An 18,979-nucleotide genomic window follows, 5' to 3' on the forward strand; every position below is an offset into this window, starting at 1 on the left:
GTGGTTAGCAATTGGGGTAGGGAAAAAAAGGGCAAGAATTTTGAGGGTGCAATTGTGGGAAAAGGGGAACAAGATGTACATGGGGAGATGAGAATGTTCGCCAAAGGCGAAGCCGTGACAGAATCTCAGATAACGCGGCGTTGGCACAGAGGGTTAATGAAATGCTAGCGGGGCCGGCGGGGAAATGAAAACACGCAAAGGAAGCCAAATGAATTCTGTTACAGAATGGAGGGATTTGGGAAAAATCCCTACACCAAGGGAAACTGATTTGATACTCTCCCTGTAATACATTCAGCGTCATCGTCCCAAGGTGTGCTTTTCAAACGTTTTTAGACCACATTATGAAAAAAATCCTTTACTTATATGTCAATTTAATTATGGGTGTAACGGCATATGAACACTTAATAAATCACGCTTTTAAAAAACAGTTTCTTTTATTGCAAATTTGAAGTTACAGTGACAGATAATAGAAATGTTAATCGAGTACATTAAAAAAACATGCATTATTCATGTATATTTAAAGGTGGTAAGAAAGTACAAACGTGTACAGTTGATGTTATATGACAGTTATTGTATAAAAATAGCATGTGGTTATACCACTAGTTCCAGCATTTAATAAAAAGGTCAGCGGTAAAAAGTTTTAAGGTGGTGTATTTAAGATACACATACAGACAAGCAACAGCGAATAGAAAAAAAAAAAAAGAACTGTCCTACCCTTAGTGTGGGGGCATTTTTTTCAAAACGTACCTGAGCTCCTCTTTTTCTCTGTAACAATTGGGGGAAATAATCTCAGCTTGCCATATTGCAGCCCTTAAATTTGCAGTTACAAATATTGCAAAAATGGCAGCTGGAAAAGACTGCTATAAAAAACCCTCAATTGAATTCCGTCCTTCGTAACCTGCTAAACAAACATTTCCAAACGGCGAACGAACGCTCCTCCTTATAAACCTTGCTTTATTATACGAGCACTTAACAGCTTGCCATTCTTTTGCATTTCACCTGCTTCGTCTTTCTGAGTTTGCCGCCTTTCTTTCACTCCTGTCTTTACTTTCATCATCTTTTCCAAACATCTTTTAAATCTCTTTGGTTTTCATACCTTGCGGTCTGAGGAGCACATATTCATTCTTCACTTATTTCCTGGTGTTGACAAGTCTTTCGATGAGAGCTCGCCGCGTGCGCTGCACCTCTTCGCCCAGCCGCTCAATCTCCGCTTTCAAACGCTCGTTCTGGTCCGTCAGCTCTTGCACTTTCCTCTCGTTCTCTTGCTCTCTCTCCTTGCGACTTTTTTTGGCAGACAAGTAGGATGAGGAGGAGGACGCCGTCGCATGTTGCCGCGACTGGGAAGCGGCGCCCTGGGACGAGGACGCGCCCTCGGTCCCCTCGTCCCTGCGCCGCTTCCCCAGTCGCGAGGGCGAGTAGATGGACGGGGATGACGCGGGGGAGGACGGGGAGGAGCACCGCCGCGAAGGAGACTGCGATGCGGAAGACGAGGAGCAGGAGGGCGAATCGGGGACGCAAGGCAACTCTTCCTCACTGGCTGATGGAGACACTGGATGGACTATGTTAACCTGCTGCGGTTGGTGATGATGATGGTAATAACTACCACTTGAATCCACCATTCCTCCTTCGGTCAGGAACTCGAAGAATTCAGGAGGAAGCAGGTCTCCGTCTCCACTTCTTGCCTCAGTTTTCCGCTCTTCAGTTGGAAGCAAGCATGAGGTTGAGGTGTGAATCAGAGGTTGGGTGTTGTGGATTTGCTCTGTTGCCCTCTGCACTCCCTCGCCCCACATCTGACCGCCATCTGTCAGCCATGTCAGGGAGCAGCTCTCCAGGACATCCAAGAACTCTGGCTCTTTCTGTGAGTACAAAATCAGAAATGGTGGTGTTACAAATGGATGGTCCCTCTTAGTTTTCGTAGTTTGTATTCATCCTTGTAGTTTTTAGCATTTGTTTTCAGTTTTCACGACTCGTTACAGCTATTATTGGCAGTGGTCAAATAATACAAACCGTCCCTTGGGAAAAAAAAGAAAGATTAACAATCTTCTGATTTATGTATTGATTTGCAACATTGATGAGCTTACAGTTTTAAATTGCAGTCTTTAACCCCAAAAAATGACACACTTAAATTTGAATGTATACGGGAATTAAAACTTCAGTGGCAAACCTTAAATGTTTGGCACCCAATCAGTTAAAACAGATTTAAAGAGAGGACAATATATATATATATATATATATATATATATATATATATTTAAACTCTTTAATTTACTGAAATTATACAGCCTCAATTTTAAAAAATCCGGCCAAAAATTCCCCCTTGATTTGATTATGAAGAAGAAGAAATAACAAATGAACGGATGTAGAAAAGCAATTTTATATGAAAACTAAAAATTTAGATTTAAATATTCAAAGATTTATTTCAAACCAGGGATTTTTAAACTTGTTTAAATGTTACAACATTCCTTTTAGTTAGATTGTCAGTAAACCCTTGTTTTTTTTTTTAAATGAAATAGCTTGGGCCATTTTTAAAGCGAGTGAAAAAATTACAATGATGGGGACAAAAAAAGTGTTTTTGTTTTTATTTGTCAATTTTTTTTTTCCTTACAATAACGCGTTCAGGTGTCTCACATGTAGAGAGAAATCTACTGCAGCTGGTTGGTTTACTTTATCAGTTCTGTTTGAGTATGTCGAGGTACTATCGTTTTTCTGTGTTGTTTTCTTAATTCCCTTATGTTTTTGTGCGTGTAACAGGTCGGTTTCTTTTTATATTATAGCGTCACTGTGGATGCTTTAATATTATTGTAGAAAGTGAAAAACTTTTGTATTTATGGTGACTGTAAATCATTTAAAAATCAAAAGTAAACTAATTTAGCATACTCCAGGTACTAAGTAAAGAAAAGTGTGTATTCATTTAAATTGTTATTTTGTTCAAAACCTATTCGGCATGTTTCATTATTGTACTTTAAAGCTTGATAAAATGTGATGCCTAAAGGTGAATAAACTGCCGAATAATAAGCTGATTTAACAATAAGAGCACAAGGGCTTCCTCTCCTTCATCGCTTCTTTTTCTTCAAGAAAATGTCATCAGTTAAAAAAGCTTCATACCAAAAATGTAAAAATGCCCTCACCTATGTCCAATATTTTTGGGGTTAAAACTATAAAAGAAAATTCCTTCACAATGAGCTGAACCTAAGTGCATTACTAAGCCTTTTTGTCAAGCTACTGACCTCGCTGTAGGAGGGGGCGCGTGCCATCTTTGCCCCTCCCGCATCCGAGCCCAGAATGTCCTGCAGGTCCTCGTACCACGCCTCCAACTCTGCGCCACAAAGTGGTCCCACGCCAGGGGGGTACGGCGGGGGCAGCTGCAGCCACTCGGCAGTCATCTCCACTATAAACTCGCAACACACTCCTCAAATCGGCCTCACACTTCAATCGGGACCTGGCGGAATCGAGAACGGCACAAATGGTTAATGGAAAGTTTGTGCTGTTGGGAGTTGAGCTGTGGAACAACTGGCTGATAGTGAGTGATATACCCCTTCAACTCTCCTGCTGTCTTTGTGACAAAATGACCCGCCATTGTGTTGAACACCCCAAAAAAAAATCCTCTAAATTATGTATTTTTTTAACTTTAAATGTTATGACTAGATTGGTTACAACAGTAGAAAAAATAAAACGTTGATTTTTCTTCACATTTCCATGTAAGCCTTATAAAAGGTACAAAGATTCCTAAAATGATTTTTTTTAACCTTCGTGTTGTCCTCATCACATTTCAAGACAATTTAATTAATGCAAAATGTAATGTTAATCTATTAAGGGGTCATAACTGATACTTTAAAAAGTGTAAACCTATTTGGTAATATCAATGCAGAATATTGAAGTTATGATAGATTAGACCTAATTATGCATGTAACCTTACCGTTATTTTAAAGCTGTAAATGAAACCATGACGAGCAAAATACAGTTTAATTCAAATGAAGTCAATTTGTGAATGAAAGCTAAACCTAGTTGAAAGTGCAGTTTGGTTAACTTAAAAACAACACAATGCATATCTGTCAACGTATGTTTTCCCCATATTGATCATTTGAAATTGTGTGTGCCATATAACCATTTTGTACAGGAGAAAAATATACGAATAGGTATAAGAAACACTAAATTTACTGCAAGTGGGGAATTAACTAAGGATGATGCTGAATGAATTGTGTTGTTTCTTTGGTAATTAAAATAAAGTTACCCAAATTATATGGTTTTTCTTCTACATAGTGTTTTGTTCTGCTGTGAGTAAATAAGTGTGGTGTTTGGTTGTTAAGGTTTATAAGAGGAATCTCAATTGTTAATGCCGGAAGCAATTGGCTGAGGTTGACTGGTATATAGATGTATCAAATCCCTACATTTTCTGTAGCAATTTGGAAGTTTTTATAAGGTGATATCTATTGGAAAAATCTGATATGACGGGGGAAAAAAACAATTGTTCATATGAACTTGTCTTCATTTTGAATTGGATGTAAACCATGACCAGCAATATACAACTAAATTCGAATGAAGTCATCACACCTAATTTGTTAATTAAATCTAAACAAACTTTATTGAAAATACAGTTTAGTTAATATGATAAAATCGGATGGGTTTAAAAAAAAAAAAAAAATATGGATGCATGTTAACTGCTATAATCCAGCTCCATGAGACAGATATCAATAACCGATTACTTTTTATTAAAAAAAAACTGCATGCTATATTAAAAGCGTGCACAAAATAAAATAAAAAATCCCCCCAAAGTATATATTTTTTTATATACTAATAATAGGAGTGCATAATAACTAAAGAATTCCTGCTCCTTGAGACAGATACCAATAACATTTTTAAAACTGCACACAATATTAAAAGCACATGAATTATCAAATATTTTTGGTAGGCGTTTTTCCTGAAAATGAAACCTGATTTTTTTATTTCTTTGATGTCGACTTATAACAATCACTCAACATAATTTAAAAACTTGAAAAACACTGAATGTAAAGCTCAAATCACTTATCCCATTGTATTGAATTACCACCGTTCGGTCAAAGGACAAATTAAAACTGCGTGCTCAAATAAGAAATAATTCCTTACCAAAAAAAATTTATATATATATATATATATATATATATATATAACAAATTGTATAAATCTATACAAAATGTAGAAATCAAGTTTACCTTCAGAAGGACTCCCTTGATCAAGTTTGTAGATCTGTTCGAGATAAATTGCCCCTACAAATCTGGAAGGAGGAAAAATGTGTTCCGTTAGTTTACATTTCCTCCCTATTCAATGTCAATGAGGGAAAAAACTGATCAAAGACGCACGTTCTTTGAATCGAACTCCAAACAAAGAGCGAGTGGCTCTCAGTTGCGCCCCCTGCTCTCTAAAGCGCTTCACGACAAGCTTTGGAATCGATAAACAAGATGAGAACAACGGAGACTCCAGACTTTGCTTTATTTCACGGCTTTGACAGTCGTTTAGTTAATCGCCTTTAAACACGCTTTGTAGCCTTGGACAAAAACAAAATTGAAAGAATTGTTTCTTACGTTAGGGGACTATTTTACATATTTTTGATCGCTATTTTATAAAGAGTTCCCTCTTTGACGCTACCAAATAACAACGTCAACTGCGCGTCGCTTCACAGCCGATCGAATTATTTTCTTGATCATAAACAATTCCTCTAATCAAAATGTCAAAGGTTTTTTTTTTTTTAATTGTTATTCTTGTCCGAGTCCTGTTGAACTGACCGCTAGGAGCCAAGGCAATTACGTCATGGAAAAGCAAAAAAGAACTTGCAATGGGAAAAACTGATTTAAAAGAGCAAAATGTTAAGCAATGTTGACATACAAAATATAATTGTATATTGTGGATATTGTAGATATTTTGATTTGTCAATTATTTTGTGCACCGTGCGTTTAGTTCTGCGATTAACCTTCCTGTTTGTGGGAATGACCCGCCAGCGTGTTGTTAAAAACCCAGAAAGAAATTCCTCCAAACTATATTTTATTTTTAATGTTATTGACTGGTCCCAAAAGAAGAAAAAAAAGGTGAAATGTTATGTTTATATATGTCCATGTAAGCTGTATTAAAAAGGTACAAATATGATCCTAAAATGAGGAAAACGCCAGGGTTAGAAAAAGAACGTGCTCTACTTCAATATCATATATATATTTGGGATTTCAAATTAACGGATGACATTTTTCAAAGTTAATAGAAGTTTGTGGCACGCGGACGTCTATGATAAAACTTTTTTCGAATTGTGCGCACCTAGGCTATGATTTTTTTTCCTTGAAGGAAAATAAAAGAACACCGTTTTTACGTAAAGGCACATCATGCTAAAGAAGTGCGTTTCTTATTTTGAAGGCAACAAACATTAAAGGAAAAACGGTCTCCCCCCTGTTGACTTTAAAGACTTTGGAGAATTCCCTTGAAGAAGACACTGCGTCAAAAAGTCGTCACTTACCCTTTTCCTTTTATTAGTTCGCTTTCTCGACTGTCGCTGCTTCGAATGTAGATATTTAATTGAGAAATAGTGATAGCTCATGTTAACCATTGTTTGCCACTTGACAGCCGAATGTGCTTAAACGGAAACTCCCGGCGGTGTTTATAAAGAGCGACGTCAACCGAACTATATCAGGCGACAAGGGCCTACAGTGTGACGTCACGACATGGCGTGCGAGCGGGCCAATCGCCTGGACGAGGTGAGTCCGTTTTCCTTGACGACATCCAATGAGAGCGGCGGAGAATCGGGCCCGCGAGGCGGGCTTTGGGTGACCAGCACGGGTGTAGTTGGCTTTCACATGTCTGTATAGTTTGTGTGAGGCACAGTTGTGATGCAGTCATAAGACGGCCAGGACGAATTTGGGGCGTATGGGAGTCACATGAAAGGAATGATGCAATGCTTGGCAACCAGTTTCGAGCTGGGGATAACACCAAGTGAATCCGAACATGTTTTATTAAATAGAGTTGCCCCCAACCAAAAAAAGATGGATCTAAAAATATACATATATGCGCGGGGAGCCAACGTCGAAGAATTGTCGTTCTGTATTCAACGGTCCACGCCCACTCGTGTTTTTTTATTTTTATCTATACGTCACAAAAGCGTGGCGGGTCTTGAGTGGACGACCTGCAGATTGTTTTTCTCGTATGATGAAGGCGTAAATAACACTAAACTTTTATTTTTTTTCCACGCGTTTTCTTTTTTGAGCGTCCATGGTTCGTAAGTCACGTCACGGCCACGCGCGCGCCGTCTGCGACTGACTTCCGGGATGTTGTCAAAACAATCGGGCGCGCGCACGGCGCAATATTCGCTTTACCATTTAACTTTTCTATAAATTAACCACCATGCTCATAAATTTGATTTTAAAAATGTATGCTGTTGTTTTTCATGACTAAACTCCTGAGTTAGTTATACTACATTATTACATATATAACCTTTTTTTTATTAACGAGACTTGATTTTAAAAAAATGTCAGTCATCAAAATCAGTTCAACGAGCAAAACCAAATATAAACCAAGAATGTCTCAAAGTTGAGACCTAATAACTTCTTTTTTATTTCATTAAAGGGACTGAAAAAAAGACATTTAAATAAACAAATAAACTATAATGCAAACATTAAAAACAACCTTGCAGGTCAATTATTTTTTCATTCATAATTATTTACATAAGTATTCATTGTACAAATCATGAGCCTCACCGAAAGGGAGCTCACAAAATTGTCCAGCATCATGCTGCTATAGGTAACCCAAAATCGTCCCAAAAAAGGGGGGGAATTGTGTGTTTTGGTCACTTCGTGTCTCTGTAGTTTGTATTCTTCCGTAAGCTTTGTAACACTCATTTTGGGTTGCAATAGTACAGTGTCCCCAAAGTCACGTCCTCATAGGATTTTTGGTTTGGAAATTTAATTATTCTATTTTTTTCCTGGAATACAATTTGGAAAATAGTGAGTCAAGTCCTAGTAGGAAATGTTGTATGGATTTATTTGTTTCCTCTTTGTAATCATAACTAAAATCCAATAGTATTTAAGTCGGGGCAGTGGTTAGCGCGTGTGAGGCACAGTTCTGAGGTCATGAGATCGAACCTCCCGTGTGGAGTTTGCATGTTCTCCCGTGCCTGCGCAAGATTCCTCCGAGTAGTCCAGTTTCCTGCCGCATTCCTAAAACATGCATGCCAGGTTGATTGGCCGGTTCAAATTGTCCCTAGGTGTGAAGGAGCGAGCGAATTGTCTGTCCCCGTGGGCCCTGCAACTGGCTGGCAACCAGTTCAGGGTGTCCCCTGTTCACTGCCGGAAGATAGCTGGGATGGGCTACAGCACCCCGCGACCCTACTGAGGATAAGCAGTGCAGATGATGGATGGATGGATAGTATTCAAGTCAAGTCTTGGTTGGAAATTTCGTTTTAAGTTTTGGATTTAAGTCATTTTTTTGTCCAGTCAATAGATTAAGTAGTTACTAGGGATGTGTTTGACATATAATGACTGGTAAAACCATAAATCAATTCATTTATTTCATTTTTTATATAATTATGAGAAAAAAAAGTACGATTTCACCAAAAGACGGCACTGTATTGTGTAACGAAAACGTGCGTTTCAAGGCACAAGGAAGAATACAAACTACGGAGACCCAGAGAGACCAAATTGCACCATTTTTTTAATTTTTGTACCCAGCCTTTCACAATAGTTTTGTTTTTTTTAGAGATATCCGTAGCAGCAAGATGGCAGACAATCATGTCAACTCCCTCTAGGTGACCCTCATGTAAAACAAATGCACATATTTCAACCTATGAGTATATGATGGGTCTTATATTTGTGCTTATTTTTAATATCAATATTGTTTATTTTGGTTTAATATTTTTTAACCAATAGTAGGTTCTAAATATTACACACTGTCCCTTTTTAACCAAGTAAATACAGGAGAAAATGTATCTCTTCTGATCTTGGTATCGTTTTTCAACGTTGCTGATTTTACACCATTTTATGATGGACAATTCATTTGCACAAGACAAAAAATAAAATCTTGCACATTTATGGAAATGATCCATTCTGTGAATTATCTAATAATATGTTTGATTTGGCCCTGCGATTGGCTGGCAACCAGTTCAGGGTGTCCCCTGCCCACTGCCCGACGATTGCTGGGATGGGCTCCAGCACCCCCGCGACCCTACTGAGGATAAGCGGTGCAGCTGATGAGATGAGATGTTTGATTTGGCTGCCACTCACTTAAAACAAATTATTAAGAAATAAAATATTTGTACTCCTATTTACAATTATTGTTCAATTATTTTGACAGTTGCCTTTATTTTCCTCATTTGCTGACTTCTCTTTAGTCACTTTTCTAATATACATATATATAGCGTGTGTTGCATTCATTATGAGGTTAGGGAAGGTTGCCTTTCGCAGCACCCTCCAAGAATTCATAAATCTTACTCGATCTTTTTAGTAAGATCAGCAGTTTCTAAGATTGAATGCACTTAATATCAATATCATTAAAATAAGTCCAAATTTGGCTCATTTTTCTGCGTTTTATGCATACAGCAAATTAAGTAATCCCCTGATTACCTTATGTGCGGTCTCTTCTCAAGGTTTCTTCATTATGCTGAGGTTTTTCAGTTTTTCCTTTCCCTCATGAAGGTTTTAGCTCAGGGGATGGTGTTATCATAGTCTGTGGTTTGCAATAGTCTGAGGTCTGTGCAGCTCTTGGAGACTTCTTGGTATTACGGGTGTCACAAATAAACATGACTTGACTGTAAGAGGACATTTTCTTTGACAAATTAGCACACTCCAAAAATCATTGGGTCAAAAATAACCCAATATTTGGTTAAATACAAACCTTGCTATTAATTTGAAAAAACAATGTTAAAAATGCTTGACTTTGAAGGGGCATTTCCTTGTAAAATGTCTTGTGTTGGGTCAAAATCAATTTTTTCATGGGTTTTTCTTTAACAAACAAATGGGTGAGTGTGAAATACATTGTAAAATGCTTTGGGAGGTCTTCAGTGATTTGAAAAGCGCGATATAAATGCAGTTCATTTACCATTTTTTTTTCCCATATGGTGGAGTCACATCTCATTTTCAGGCTGTTTTTAGTAGCATAATTCATTTTCTCCCGTTTTTCCCTCCGTATTCCTGTCTATATACTTCCCATGTCTGCTGTTCTTCTTCATTATTTTTTCTTTCCTTTTGACCATGTTTGCCTCACATACTCTCTTCATTTATTCCTTACATCATCCATTCCATATTCATACAATCCCCTTGTTTAGATCAAAGACTGGCCGCCTCAGAGACAGTTTCTTCTCCAGGGCCATCACCACCCTAAACAAGAGCATAAGACTGTAAACCTATAGAGCAAAAACTAAGTATTTCCATCTTATTTTGTTGACTTTTTTTTTTAATTATGTTGCTACTAAATGCCACTGCACTACTTTCTTTTTATTGCACTTTGGTTCTGATGCACTTACTACTTAGCCAGGTTTCCATGCACCGGTTTGTAAATATTAATGCCCTTTTATCCTGACATTATTTTGTATTTTGTTCTCAATTAAAGGGGCATAGTGCATTATTTTGTGCCTCTTAGTTGTAAAAAACAACAACAAATTGATTAAAAACAAATAGCACAAATGCATAAACAACTACATACACAAAATAATGTTAGGTCAAGAAATTTACAGTGGGACCTCGCTACTTCGCGCTTCGACGTTCGCGGATTCAGAGCTTTGTGGGCCTAAAAAATAATAATGATAATAAAATAAAATAATATATATATTTTTTTATTTTTTTATTTTTTAAAGCATTTTTGAAGGGGCGTCGCTACTTCGGAGATTTTCACTTTTCGCGGGTGGTTTTGGTCCCCATTAACCGGGTCTAAAAAAATAATAATAATAAAATTTAAAAAAAAAAAAAAATATATATATATATATATATATATATGTGTGTATATATATATATATATATAAGGGCAGCACGGCGGAGCAGTGGTTAGCGCTTGTGCGGCACAGTTCATGTCATGGGTACCTGTCGTGGGTTCAAATCCAGCTCCAGACTTCCTGTGCGGAATTTGTATGTTCTCCCCGTGCTTGCGTGGGCACTCCGGTTTCCTCCCACGTTCCAAAAAAACATGCATTTTCAGGTGAATTGGCCAGTCCAAATTGTCCATAGGTGTAAATGAGCGAATGAGTTGTCTGTCCCTGTGTGCCCTGCAATTGGCTGGCAACCAGTTCAGGGTGTCCCCTGCCCACTGCCCAGAGATGGCTGGGATGGGCTCCAGCCCCCCCCCCGCGACCCTAATGAGGCTAATGAGATGAGATATATATATGTATTTTTTTTTTTCTCTCTCTCTCTTTTAAGGTGCGCCGCTACTTCGCGGATTTTCACTTATCGCGGGTGGTTTTGGTCCCCATTAACCGCGATAACTGAGGTCCCACTGTATTTTACTTATCATAAGGCTACCTAGAAAGAGCTGACATGATTGTCCACCATCTTGCTGCTACGGTTACCCCCTCAAAACAAAAACTTAAAACGCTGGGTGAAAAAAAATACATGGTTTGGTCACTTTGAGTTTCTTGTTTTTATTATTCCTTGTGCTTTGTAGCACTTGCTTTTCGGTTGCACTATACACAATACAGCCACAATGTTTACAACTGTTGTTATCAATGACCATAAATACAAATCAAATTCGAAATTCTTCGCTGCTCCCATCCTTTTATTTTTCCATTCTTTCGATTTACTAGACTTATCTAAATCCTTATCGTGTCCCATTTTATTAATGGACGTAAGTTTTGCAGGCTAATCATGATCATAGTTGTTTATTCTGCGATGAAGCAATATGTTTCCATAATGATGACACAAATGGGAGCTTTTAGGCGGAGACTCGTAGTTATTATCTTTTGGGTGTAAGAAATAACAATGGAGAAAAAGGAAAATGATGCAACAATTAAACTGATGTTAATTGTTAAGTGTTTTTTAAATGGGTTAATTGATTTCAAAATGAGTTTTGGGGGTAAACGACGTGTTAACTCGGGAGCGCCGGTTGCCCACCACCGCCACTTCATATTATTTCCCGCCTTAATGATGTGATTAGATTATGGAAGTGTTGACACAACTAGAGTGATCCCTTCGTCGGCTTGGTTATTTTTATCGTCCGTCGCGTTGAAATAAACACGCAAGGATTATTCCTTGTATAATAGAAGGTGTCAAAGAGTTCACGGAACTTGTTTGACATTTCGGGTTCCAAAGCGTCGCGTAAACAATAGTGATGAGTCGTTCGCGAATGAAGAGGCGATATGAGCGGGCTCCACAATCACTGAGGAGTCGGGCCTGTAGAGTCCTTTGAATCGATTTCTCCCTAGCTCTTTCCTATTCTTTCTCAATTGTTCTTTCTCCTCTTTTTTCCTCTTCCACCTTTCTTTGCCTTTATTTACCTTTTGTCAGGCTCTTCCTTGCTCTTCTTTTTTCTCTCTCATTTCTCGATTTTTCTATTATTCGCTGTTTCTTCTCTCTTTCTTGCTCCATTCTCTTTTTGTTTCTCTCTTTAGCTTTCTCATTCATTCTTTCTCCCCCTTTCTTTCTCTTTCTCCTTCTCTCTTTCTGTCATTTCTCTTTTGTGAGTCTTTCTCTTTCTTACGATCTTTTCTCTCTTCCTTTATTTCTCGCTATATTTTCATCCACTTTTATCTTTGCTTTCTATCTTTGTTTCTGTGTGTTCTCCATTTGTCCATCTCTCTCTCTCCCCATTTGTGTTTCTCCATCTTTCTCTTGTGCTCTTTCAAGCTTTATTTCTCTCTGTCCCTCTTTTTTGCTTCCTCTTTCTTTGCCCTTTTCTTTTATTATTGTCGCTCTTTATTTGCTTGCCCCTTGTCCTTTTATCTTTCCCTTTCCCTCCCTCTTTTTCTCTTTATTCTGTTTCTTTCTCTTTCTTTTTCTGTTTCATTCTATTTGTAACTCGTTTTGCTTGCTCTTTGTCCTTTTATCTTTAATTTTCCCTCTGTTTTTCTCTCTATTCTGTCTCTTTCTCTGAGTCTTTCTCTTTCTGTTTCATTCTATTTCTAGCTATTCCTCCTGCTCTCTGCATCTCTTTTTCTGTCTCTATCCATCTTTTTTTCCCTTTCACTTTTTGCTTGCATGTTCTTTACCCCTTTTATCCTCTTTCTCTTTTTCGCCTTACTTTTTCTCTTTGTGTCTTTTTTCGGTCTATTTTTTTCTTTTTCTCTCTCTTTCTCTTTTTCTGTCTCCCTCCATCCATCTCAGTCTCACTCACTCATCCTCCTGAAGGCAGTCACAGGGAGCGTCATCTCTGCGTTGTTTGTTTTGTATAAACAAGAGTTCATCGTATATTGGGACAATAACGGCTAAAGTAATATAGCGGCATAATACATTTTCAAAATTTTTACAATACTGTAATAGTATGAATCAGGTCATACTATTACAGTATTGTAAATATACAGGGTTGGGTAGGGTTACTTTAACTTGATTACTTTCAATCACTTTTGGATTACTCCAATACCAAATATGCTAATAAAAGACAAAAGAAACTAAATATGAATAAAATGATGACTCACAACACGCGGTAAGCTTTCTCTCCTGGCTTTGATCTCCGGCAAAACTAACATAAAATGCGACAGAAACAAAATGAAAATAAATCCAAACGGCTTGCCAACATCATTTTTGCCGTTCCATGTACTGCCCAAGCCTGCACGAAATTTAGTCATTTTATTCATATTGAGTTTCTTTTGTCTTTTATTAGCATATTTGGTATTGGAGTAATCCAAAAGTCATTGAAAGTAATCAGGTTAAAGTAACCCTACCCAACCCTGTAAATATATCAATGAAAGCCAAAAGAGCCGAATCTCTAAAAAGTAAACAAGACGTTCGCCGCTGGGAGTCGGCGCGCTCGAGACAATTCTAACGCCGTGCGCGCCGCCGCCGCCTTCACGCGAGCGCGCACGGCGCCCTCATAGCAACAGCGGCGAGTAGCGAATCGCGAGCGGAAAGCACTTGTCTCCAGGAGCGGCTTACAGCGCCCAAAACGCGTCACGGCTCCGGTGGCTGTTGCTGAGTAGTTCGCCGTACTTGGACCCCCACAACCTCGCAGACGCCCCCCCACAATCCCCACTTCTCCCCCCACACATCACCTCCAGCCTAATGTCTGTTGACTCTTCCACATTAGACCGTTTTGTTTACAAGCCGCGTTGCATCATTTTCATTTGTTGAGCACGTTGTTTACTTCATTCAATCGTTCAAAGTCAAATGGGAAACGACGTTGTTATATAGTAAACAGAGAAACGCTATATAAGAAAAAAAAAGGCGTTGTTATTGTATTGTTTCATCACCTAAAGACCAAAGTCGTTTAAAGTCCATTAATAGAGTTGGCCACCGTACAATAAAATTAAAACGAACGACTGGACTGTTTAAAGTTGAACTTCCTTGATCAAACTGGTTTTAAATGTTGGTTTCAATGGAGTGTGTGTAATATTTAGTGCTTCTTAAATTTACAAAAGAAATCCCTCCAGTAAAAAAACACATTGTTTTGAATACCGGGCAAAATTATATGAATTACCATCCATCCATTTTCTGTGCAGTGTATCCTCAGCAGGGCCACGGGGGTGCTGGAGCCCATCCAAGGTATCTTCAGGCAGGGGACACCTTGAACAGGTTGCCAACCTGTCATGCATATTTTTGGGATGTGTGGGGGGAACCTGGAGTGCCAGAAGGAAACCCACGCAGGCATGGGAAGAATATGCAAACCCTGCATGGGGAGCTTGTGGTACCTGGTGTTGAATTTGCACCTTGGGGGTGCGTGCTAACCACGCAGCTGCCAGGCCCAATGTCAAATTTTCTTCAAAAAGAAAAATCATAGGTCGAGAAATCCCTTCTTGCATTGGCGCCATGTACTTCCGGCATCCTGCTGCTACGCTCTGCTGAGTATCACTGGCCCTCACTCGTACTAGACAACACAGTGCCATGTAGTGGTCAAATATTACACATTGGGGTATTATGTTCCTCCTAGTGGGGAAAAATATCATTAAAAAACTATTGATTTTAACAATAAGCAAAATATGAACTACAGTATCATTTAAATATTATTAGTTTTTTTTAAATAAGAAATATAGGTCAAGAAATGTCTACATAGATTAGATTATTCCTTACGCCTGCATGCCAGGTATCCCCCTAAGACTGAATATATCACGGACTGACTCTGAAAATGTGATGTGGATCATTGTAATTTTCAAGGACATTTGTTTTCACAAGGAAGAATACAAACTACGGAGACCCAAAGAGACCAAATTGCACCATTTTTCTTTAAGTGGCATGATGTGTAGCGGTTGACCGAGCCTGTTTTATCCTCTGCTAAGAAACTCCAATGGTGTATGGTCACCTCACAAGATCAGAACTGGCCAAGATTATTCTCCAGGGCAAAGTCCAAGGAGGAAGGAGAAGAACTGGGCTGACAACGTCAAGGAATGGACTGGTGCCAACTTTGCCACGAAATGCAGTGAGGAACCTTCAGCAGTGGAAAAAGCCGTCCAGAGTCGCGTCCTCAGTGGTGCCCCGACAACTGTTGAGGAATGCCTGAACTGTGTATAACGTGACATAATAACATAGTAATAACATGTTATTTTGGAATTGCCAATCAAACTGCGCTAATGTTGTATATTAATACTTAAAAGTAAACATACATGTAAGGCAAGAAGGTTTAAAGTCATCCTAAAACCTTGAAAAGTCAAAATATGAAATATATACCTTTCAAATTTTAACAGTGTCTTGTCACCCTAGTTGGTTATCAACAAAACCAAACTCCTAAATAAAGTTGGAGAACGCTCTCGAACCTGTGGATCTCTTCTTGGCTCTTGGGATCACTAGTAGACCAGCATTTTCAGAGTGAAGGCTCTGGACCGGAAGATAGGGGGAAATTAAATAGAAAAGATATAAAGTAGCAAGTCCATGCATGATTTTGTATAATACCAACAGAACCTTAAAATCACATCTTAAGCTAACAGGGAGCCAACGCAGGTTAAGCTAAAATCGGGGTAATGTGATCAAACTTTCTTGTCTTCGTTAAAAGCCTCGCTGGAGCATTTCGTATCACCTGAAGGCTGTTGATTTTGGACTTCGGGAGACCGGAGAGTGGTGCATTACAGTAATCGAGACGGGAGGTAACAAACGCATGAAAGAATCCAACTAAATTACACTCGAGCCGGCATTTGTATGTTGTTAATCGTTTACATAATATACATTTCATGAATACAAAAACGTAAAATAACTAAAACAAAAATCTTGCTTGGTCAAAACTTTCAATAGACAATGTTTATTTGACCAATAGAATTTCTCACCCTACAAGTATTTTAAATGTGCCTCCATATATTTAATGTTTTGTTTAAAGGGACTGTGTGTATATTTAGTGCCTCCTAGTGGTACAAAAATCAGTTGAAATATCCATTTAAATACTACACGGGCGGCACTGCGGCGGAGTGCTTAGCGCGTGCGCGGCACAGTTCTGAGGTCGTGGGATCAAGTCCAGCTACCAACCCTCCAGTGTGGAGTTTGCATGCTCTCCCTGTGCTTGCGTGGGTTTCTACAAATTGTCCCATTTCGTGTGAATGAGCGAGTGAGTTGTCTCTCTCCGTGTGCCCTGCGATTGGCTGGCAACCAGTTCAGGGTGCCTACTGCCAGAAGATAGCTAAGATAGGCCCCAGCACCCCCGTGACCCTACTGTGGATGAGTGGTGCAGTTAATGGATGGATGGATGAATACTAGGCAAAAATACATAAGCTATCATACTGATGATCATTTTTATTTAAAACAATGTCCTAGGTTAAGAAATCTACTTCTTTTACACAGTGGAATCCCCATCTGGGTCACCGCCATGTTTGTCTGCCATCCTGCCACTGGCCCTCCCTCGCACCAGACAACACAGTGCCATTTATTGGTCAAATATTACACACTTGGCCTTTAATTGCTTTTTTTACCAACAGGAAGTGCTAAATAATACACACTGTCCCTTTAACTCATTGGCTGCTGACATGAGTTATCTCTTATTTCACTCCTCATCTATTCTTCAAGCTTTTGTTTAACTTTTTCTCATTGTTCATATTTTTCTTTTTTTCTGTTATCATTCTTTCTCGTCTTTCTTTGTCCATTTCTCTTTTGTTTTTCTTTCCCAGCAGTGATAACATGCTGTTATGATAAGGTGTGTTTTAAGATTACTATATATATATATATATATATATATATATATCTAATCATACCTGTCAACCTGTACGTTTTTGGCATACAAAGTACGTTTATTATGAATTTTAAGACGTGTACGAGGTACAAGAAAAACTGTACGGAAAAACGCAAATTCATCACTTATGGGTACCATCCGGTATACACCGACTATTACGAAACGGCAAATCAATCAAGTCAAACGAGTTCGCCGGGGTAGCCTCTATCTCGGTATCATTTTTTCCGTTGCAAACGAAGCGAGCGGTTTGATGCTACTGTGCGCATGCATCTGCCGCCTCGGATTTCATGTGGTACTTATGTAGTGTAAGGAAGTCCGTCTCTTTTTAGAGAACCGGCTTTTTCGGCTCAACTCGTTAAAGAGAGCCGGCTCTCAAACGGCTCACTTGCTATGGTGCATTATAATACGAATCATTATTGTTGTATAAAGAAGTTAAGAAAAAAAGGAAGTATAAAAGGAGAAAATGAAAAATGACAGGTTTGTGGTTATCCCTTTAATCAGTATATTACCAACAATGATTTGATGCAGAAAATGAATTCATAATTTGAATAAGAATACGTATTATTCTACTTAATTCTATTTGCATGTATTTTTTTCCTTCCACAGTGAACGTCCGAGCTACTTCATTTTTGAACTTTTTTTAATAATAAACCTCATTCATGTCGAGCAACTCAGGATCTCACAACAAAATGTTAACAATATATATGATATAACGAAACACATGTACAATATAACATGTTAAACTACATAAACACGTTTGAAAAAAAAATACGGTGTAAAATTATTTTGTAAGGGAAAATACAACATTTTGTAAGGGCATGGAGCCGTAGAGGTTGACAGGTATGATTATATATATAAAACAGAAAAAGTCAAGGACGCTCCTGCGAAGTTGAAAGCTGTAGCGTAAATAATAAAAGGCACCCAAGTGGAACGAAGGTCCGAAGTTGGGCTGCCTGTTTTCTAACTTTGGTATTGATCGACCGGAGGATTTCCTGCATTGCAGCAAGTTCCTTTTCTTGTTTCCAGGCAAGAAGCGCCACACCGCCGCGGTCAAGACCAGGGCCGCACCCATTTGCTACGCGCGCATGGGCGTGCGCGCGCCCGTACCCACGAGCGCGCTCACCCACTCGCCAGCTGTCGGAAAGCATCTCCGCGGAAGCGAGGTGGAGCGCTAACGACTCTCGTGAGCTGATAGAATAAAGCCTGAACGGGGCGATTTCTGCACTTGGAGTAGTTTTACGTTGCCAAAGAAAGAAAAACGACGATTAGAACTTCACCCTACACAGAAAAAAAATGTTTTTTTGTTTTTGCGCCACAAAGTTTATTTTTTGTTTGTTTTGTTTGTCCATAGTGATTTGAAGTTACATCTCCCGTTTTACTTGTGAAAGCTGGATTTTACTTTATGGATTTTTACAGCCGCTATTACCCAAATCATTTAACGAAAGCTTTTGAGCATTTATGACTGGAACGTCACCTTAACAGCACATTTACTCCTGAGTTGTTTTCAAAGGGCACTTTCCCTAAAGGATCGAGTCCCAGATATTTCAGAATAATTGGGGTAAATGACCACACTGGGTCCGGATTGTGCAGTTTTACTTTTGAGTGCCATGCTCATTGCAGGGAAAAGATTAATTTTTTGGTTTGATGAAAAATATTCCCAAAACTTTCAATTGTTTTTTTAATTTAGTGGATACTGTTTTTTTTTCTTCAGTGCTTCTTACAATTTTTCAATGTCTTTATCCTTTAATGG

The 18,979-nt window shown here is 38.7% G+C and overlaps 2 protein-coding genes across 4 annotated transcripts; one reads left to right on the forward strand and one right to left on the reverse strand.

Moving 5' to 3' along the window:
* Nucleotides 1–415: 415 nt before the first annotated feature.
* Nucleotides 416–6,642, reverse strand: ddit3 (DNA-damage-inducible transcript 3). The gene is made up of 4 exons (XM_088338822.1): nucleotides 6,476–6,642; nucleotides 5,190–5,251; nucleotides 3,228–3,439; nucleotides 416–1,856 (listed from the first exon to the last, which is right to left on the reverse strand). The coding sequence occupies exons 3-4, from the start codon at nucleotides 3,381–3,383 to the stop codon at nucleotides 1,131–1,133; spliced, it is 882 nt and encodes a 293-aa protein (XP_088194948.1). The 5' UTR covers nucleotides 3,384–3,439; nucleotides 5,190–5,251; nucleotides 6,476–6,642; the 3' UTR covers nucleotides 416–1,130.
* Nucleotides 1,418–18,445, forward strand: LOC148364650 (uncharacterized). 3 transcript variants are annotated; one of them, XM_088338823.1, is made up of 3 exons: nucleotides 1,418–3,520; nucleotides 6,583–6,713; nucleotides 18,256–18,445. In XM_088338823.1, exons 1-3 carry the CDS (start codon nucleotides 3,464–3,466, stop codon nucleotides 18,419–18,421), a joined length of 354 nt encoding a protein of 117 aa, XP_088194949.1. In that variant the 5' UTR covers nucleotides 1,418–3,463; the 3' UTR covers nucleotides 18,422–18,445. The 3 variants fall into 3 exon arrangements, 2 of the variants coding, with proteins under 2 accessions (XP_088194949.1, XP_088194950.1); XM_088338824.1 differs by lacking the exon at nucleotides 18,256–18,445 and adding an exon at nucleotides 15,418–15,704; XR_015850773.1 differs by lacking the exons at nucleotides 1,418–3,520; nucleotides 18,256–18,445 and adding an exon at nucleotides 14,585–14,941 and having other exon boundaries at nucleotides 6,318–6,713.
* The last annotated feature ends 534 nt before the right edge of the window (nucleotides 18,446–18,979 follow it).

Source organism: Urocampus carinirostris, chromosome 6 (assembly GCF_059441175.1).
Source record: "Urocampus carinirostris isolate Australia breed hairy pipefish chromosome 6, RoL_Ucar_1.0, whole genome shotgun sequence".
In the NCBI taxonomy this organism is placed as follows: Eukaryota; Metazoa; Chordata; class Actinopteri; order Syngnathiformes; family Syngnathidae; genus Urocampus; species Urocampus carinirostris.

Coding starts and splice junctions, on each gene's coding strand:
- ddit3 (XM_088338822.1), bottom strand. CDS start 3,383: ATGACTGCCGAGTGGCTGCAGCTGCCCCCGCCGTACCCCCCTGGCGTG. Junction 1,857..3,227: donor GCGCCCCCTCCTACAGCGAG/GTCAGTAGCTTG, acceptor TTGTACTCACAG/AAAGAGCCAGAGTTCTTGGA.
- LOC148364650 (XM_088338823.1), top strand. CDS start 3,464: ATGGTTAATGGAAAGTTTGTGCTGTTGGGAGTTGAGCTGTGGAACAAC. Junction 3,521..6,582: donor TGTGGAACAACTGGCTGATA/GTGAGTGATATA, acceptor GCCACTTGACAG/CCGAATGTGCTTAAACGGAA. Junction 6,714..18,255: donor GGGCCAATCGCCTGGACGAG/GTGAGTCCGTTT, acceptor TCTTGTTTCCAG/GCAAGAAGCGCCACACCGCC.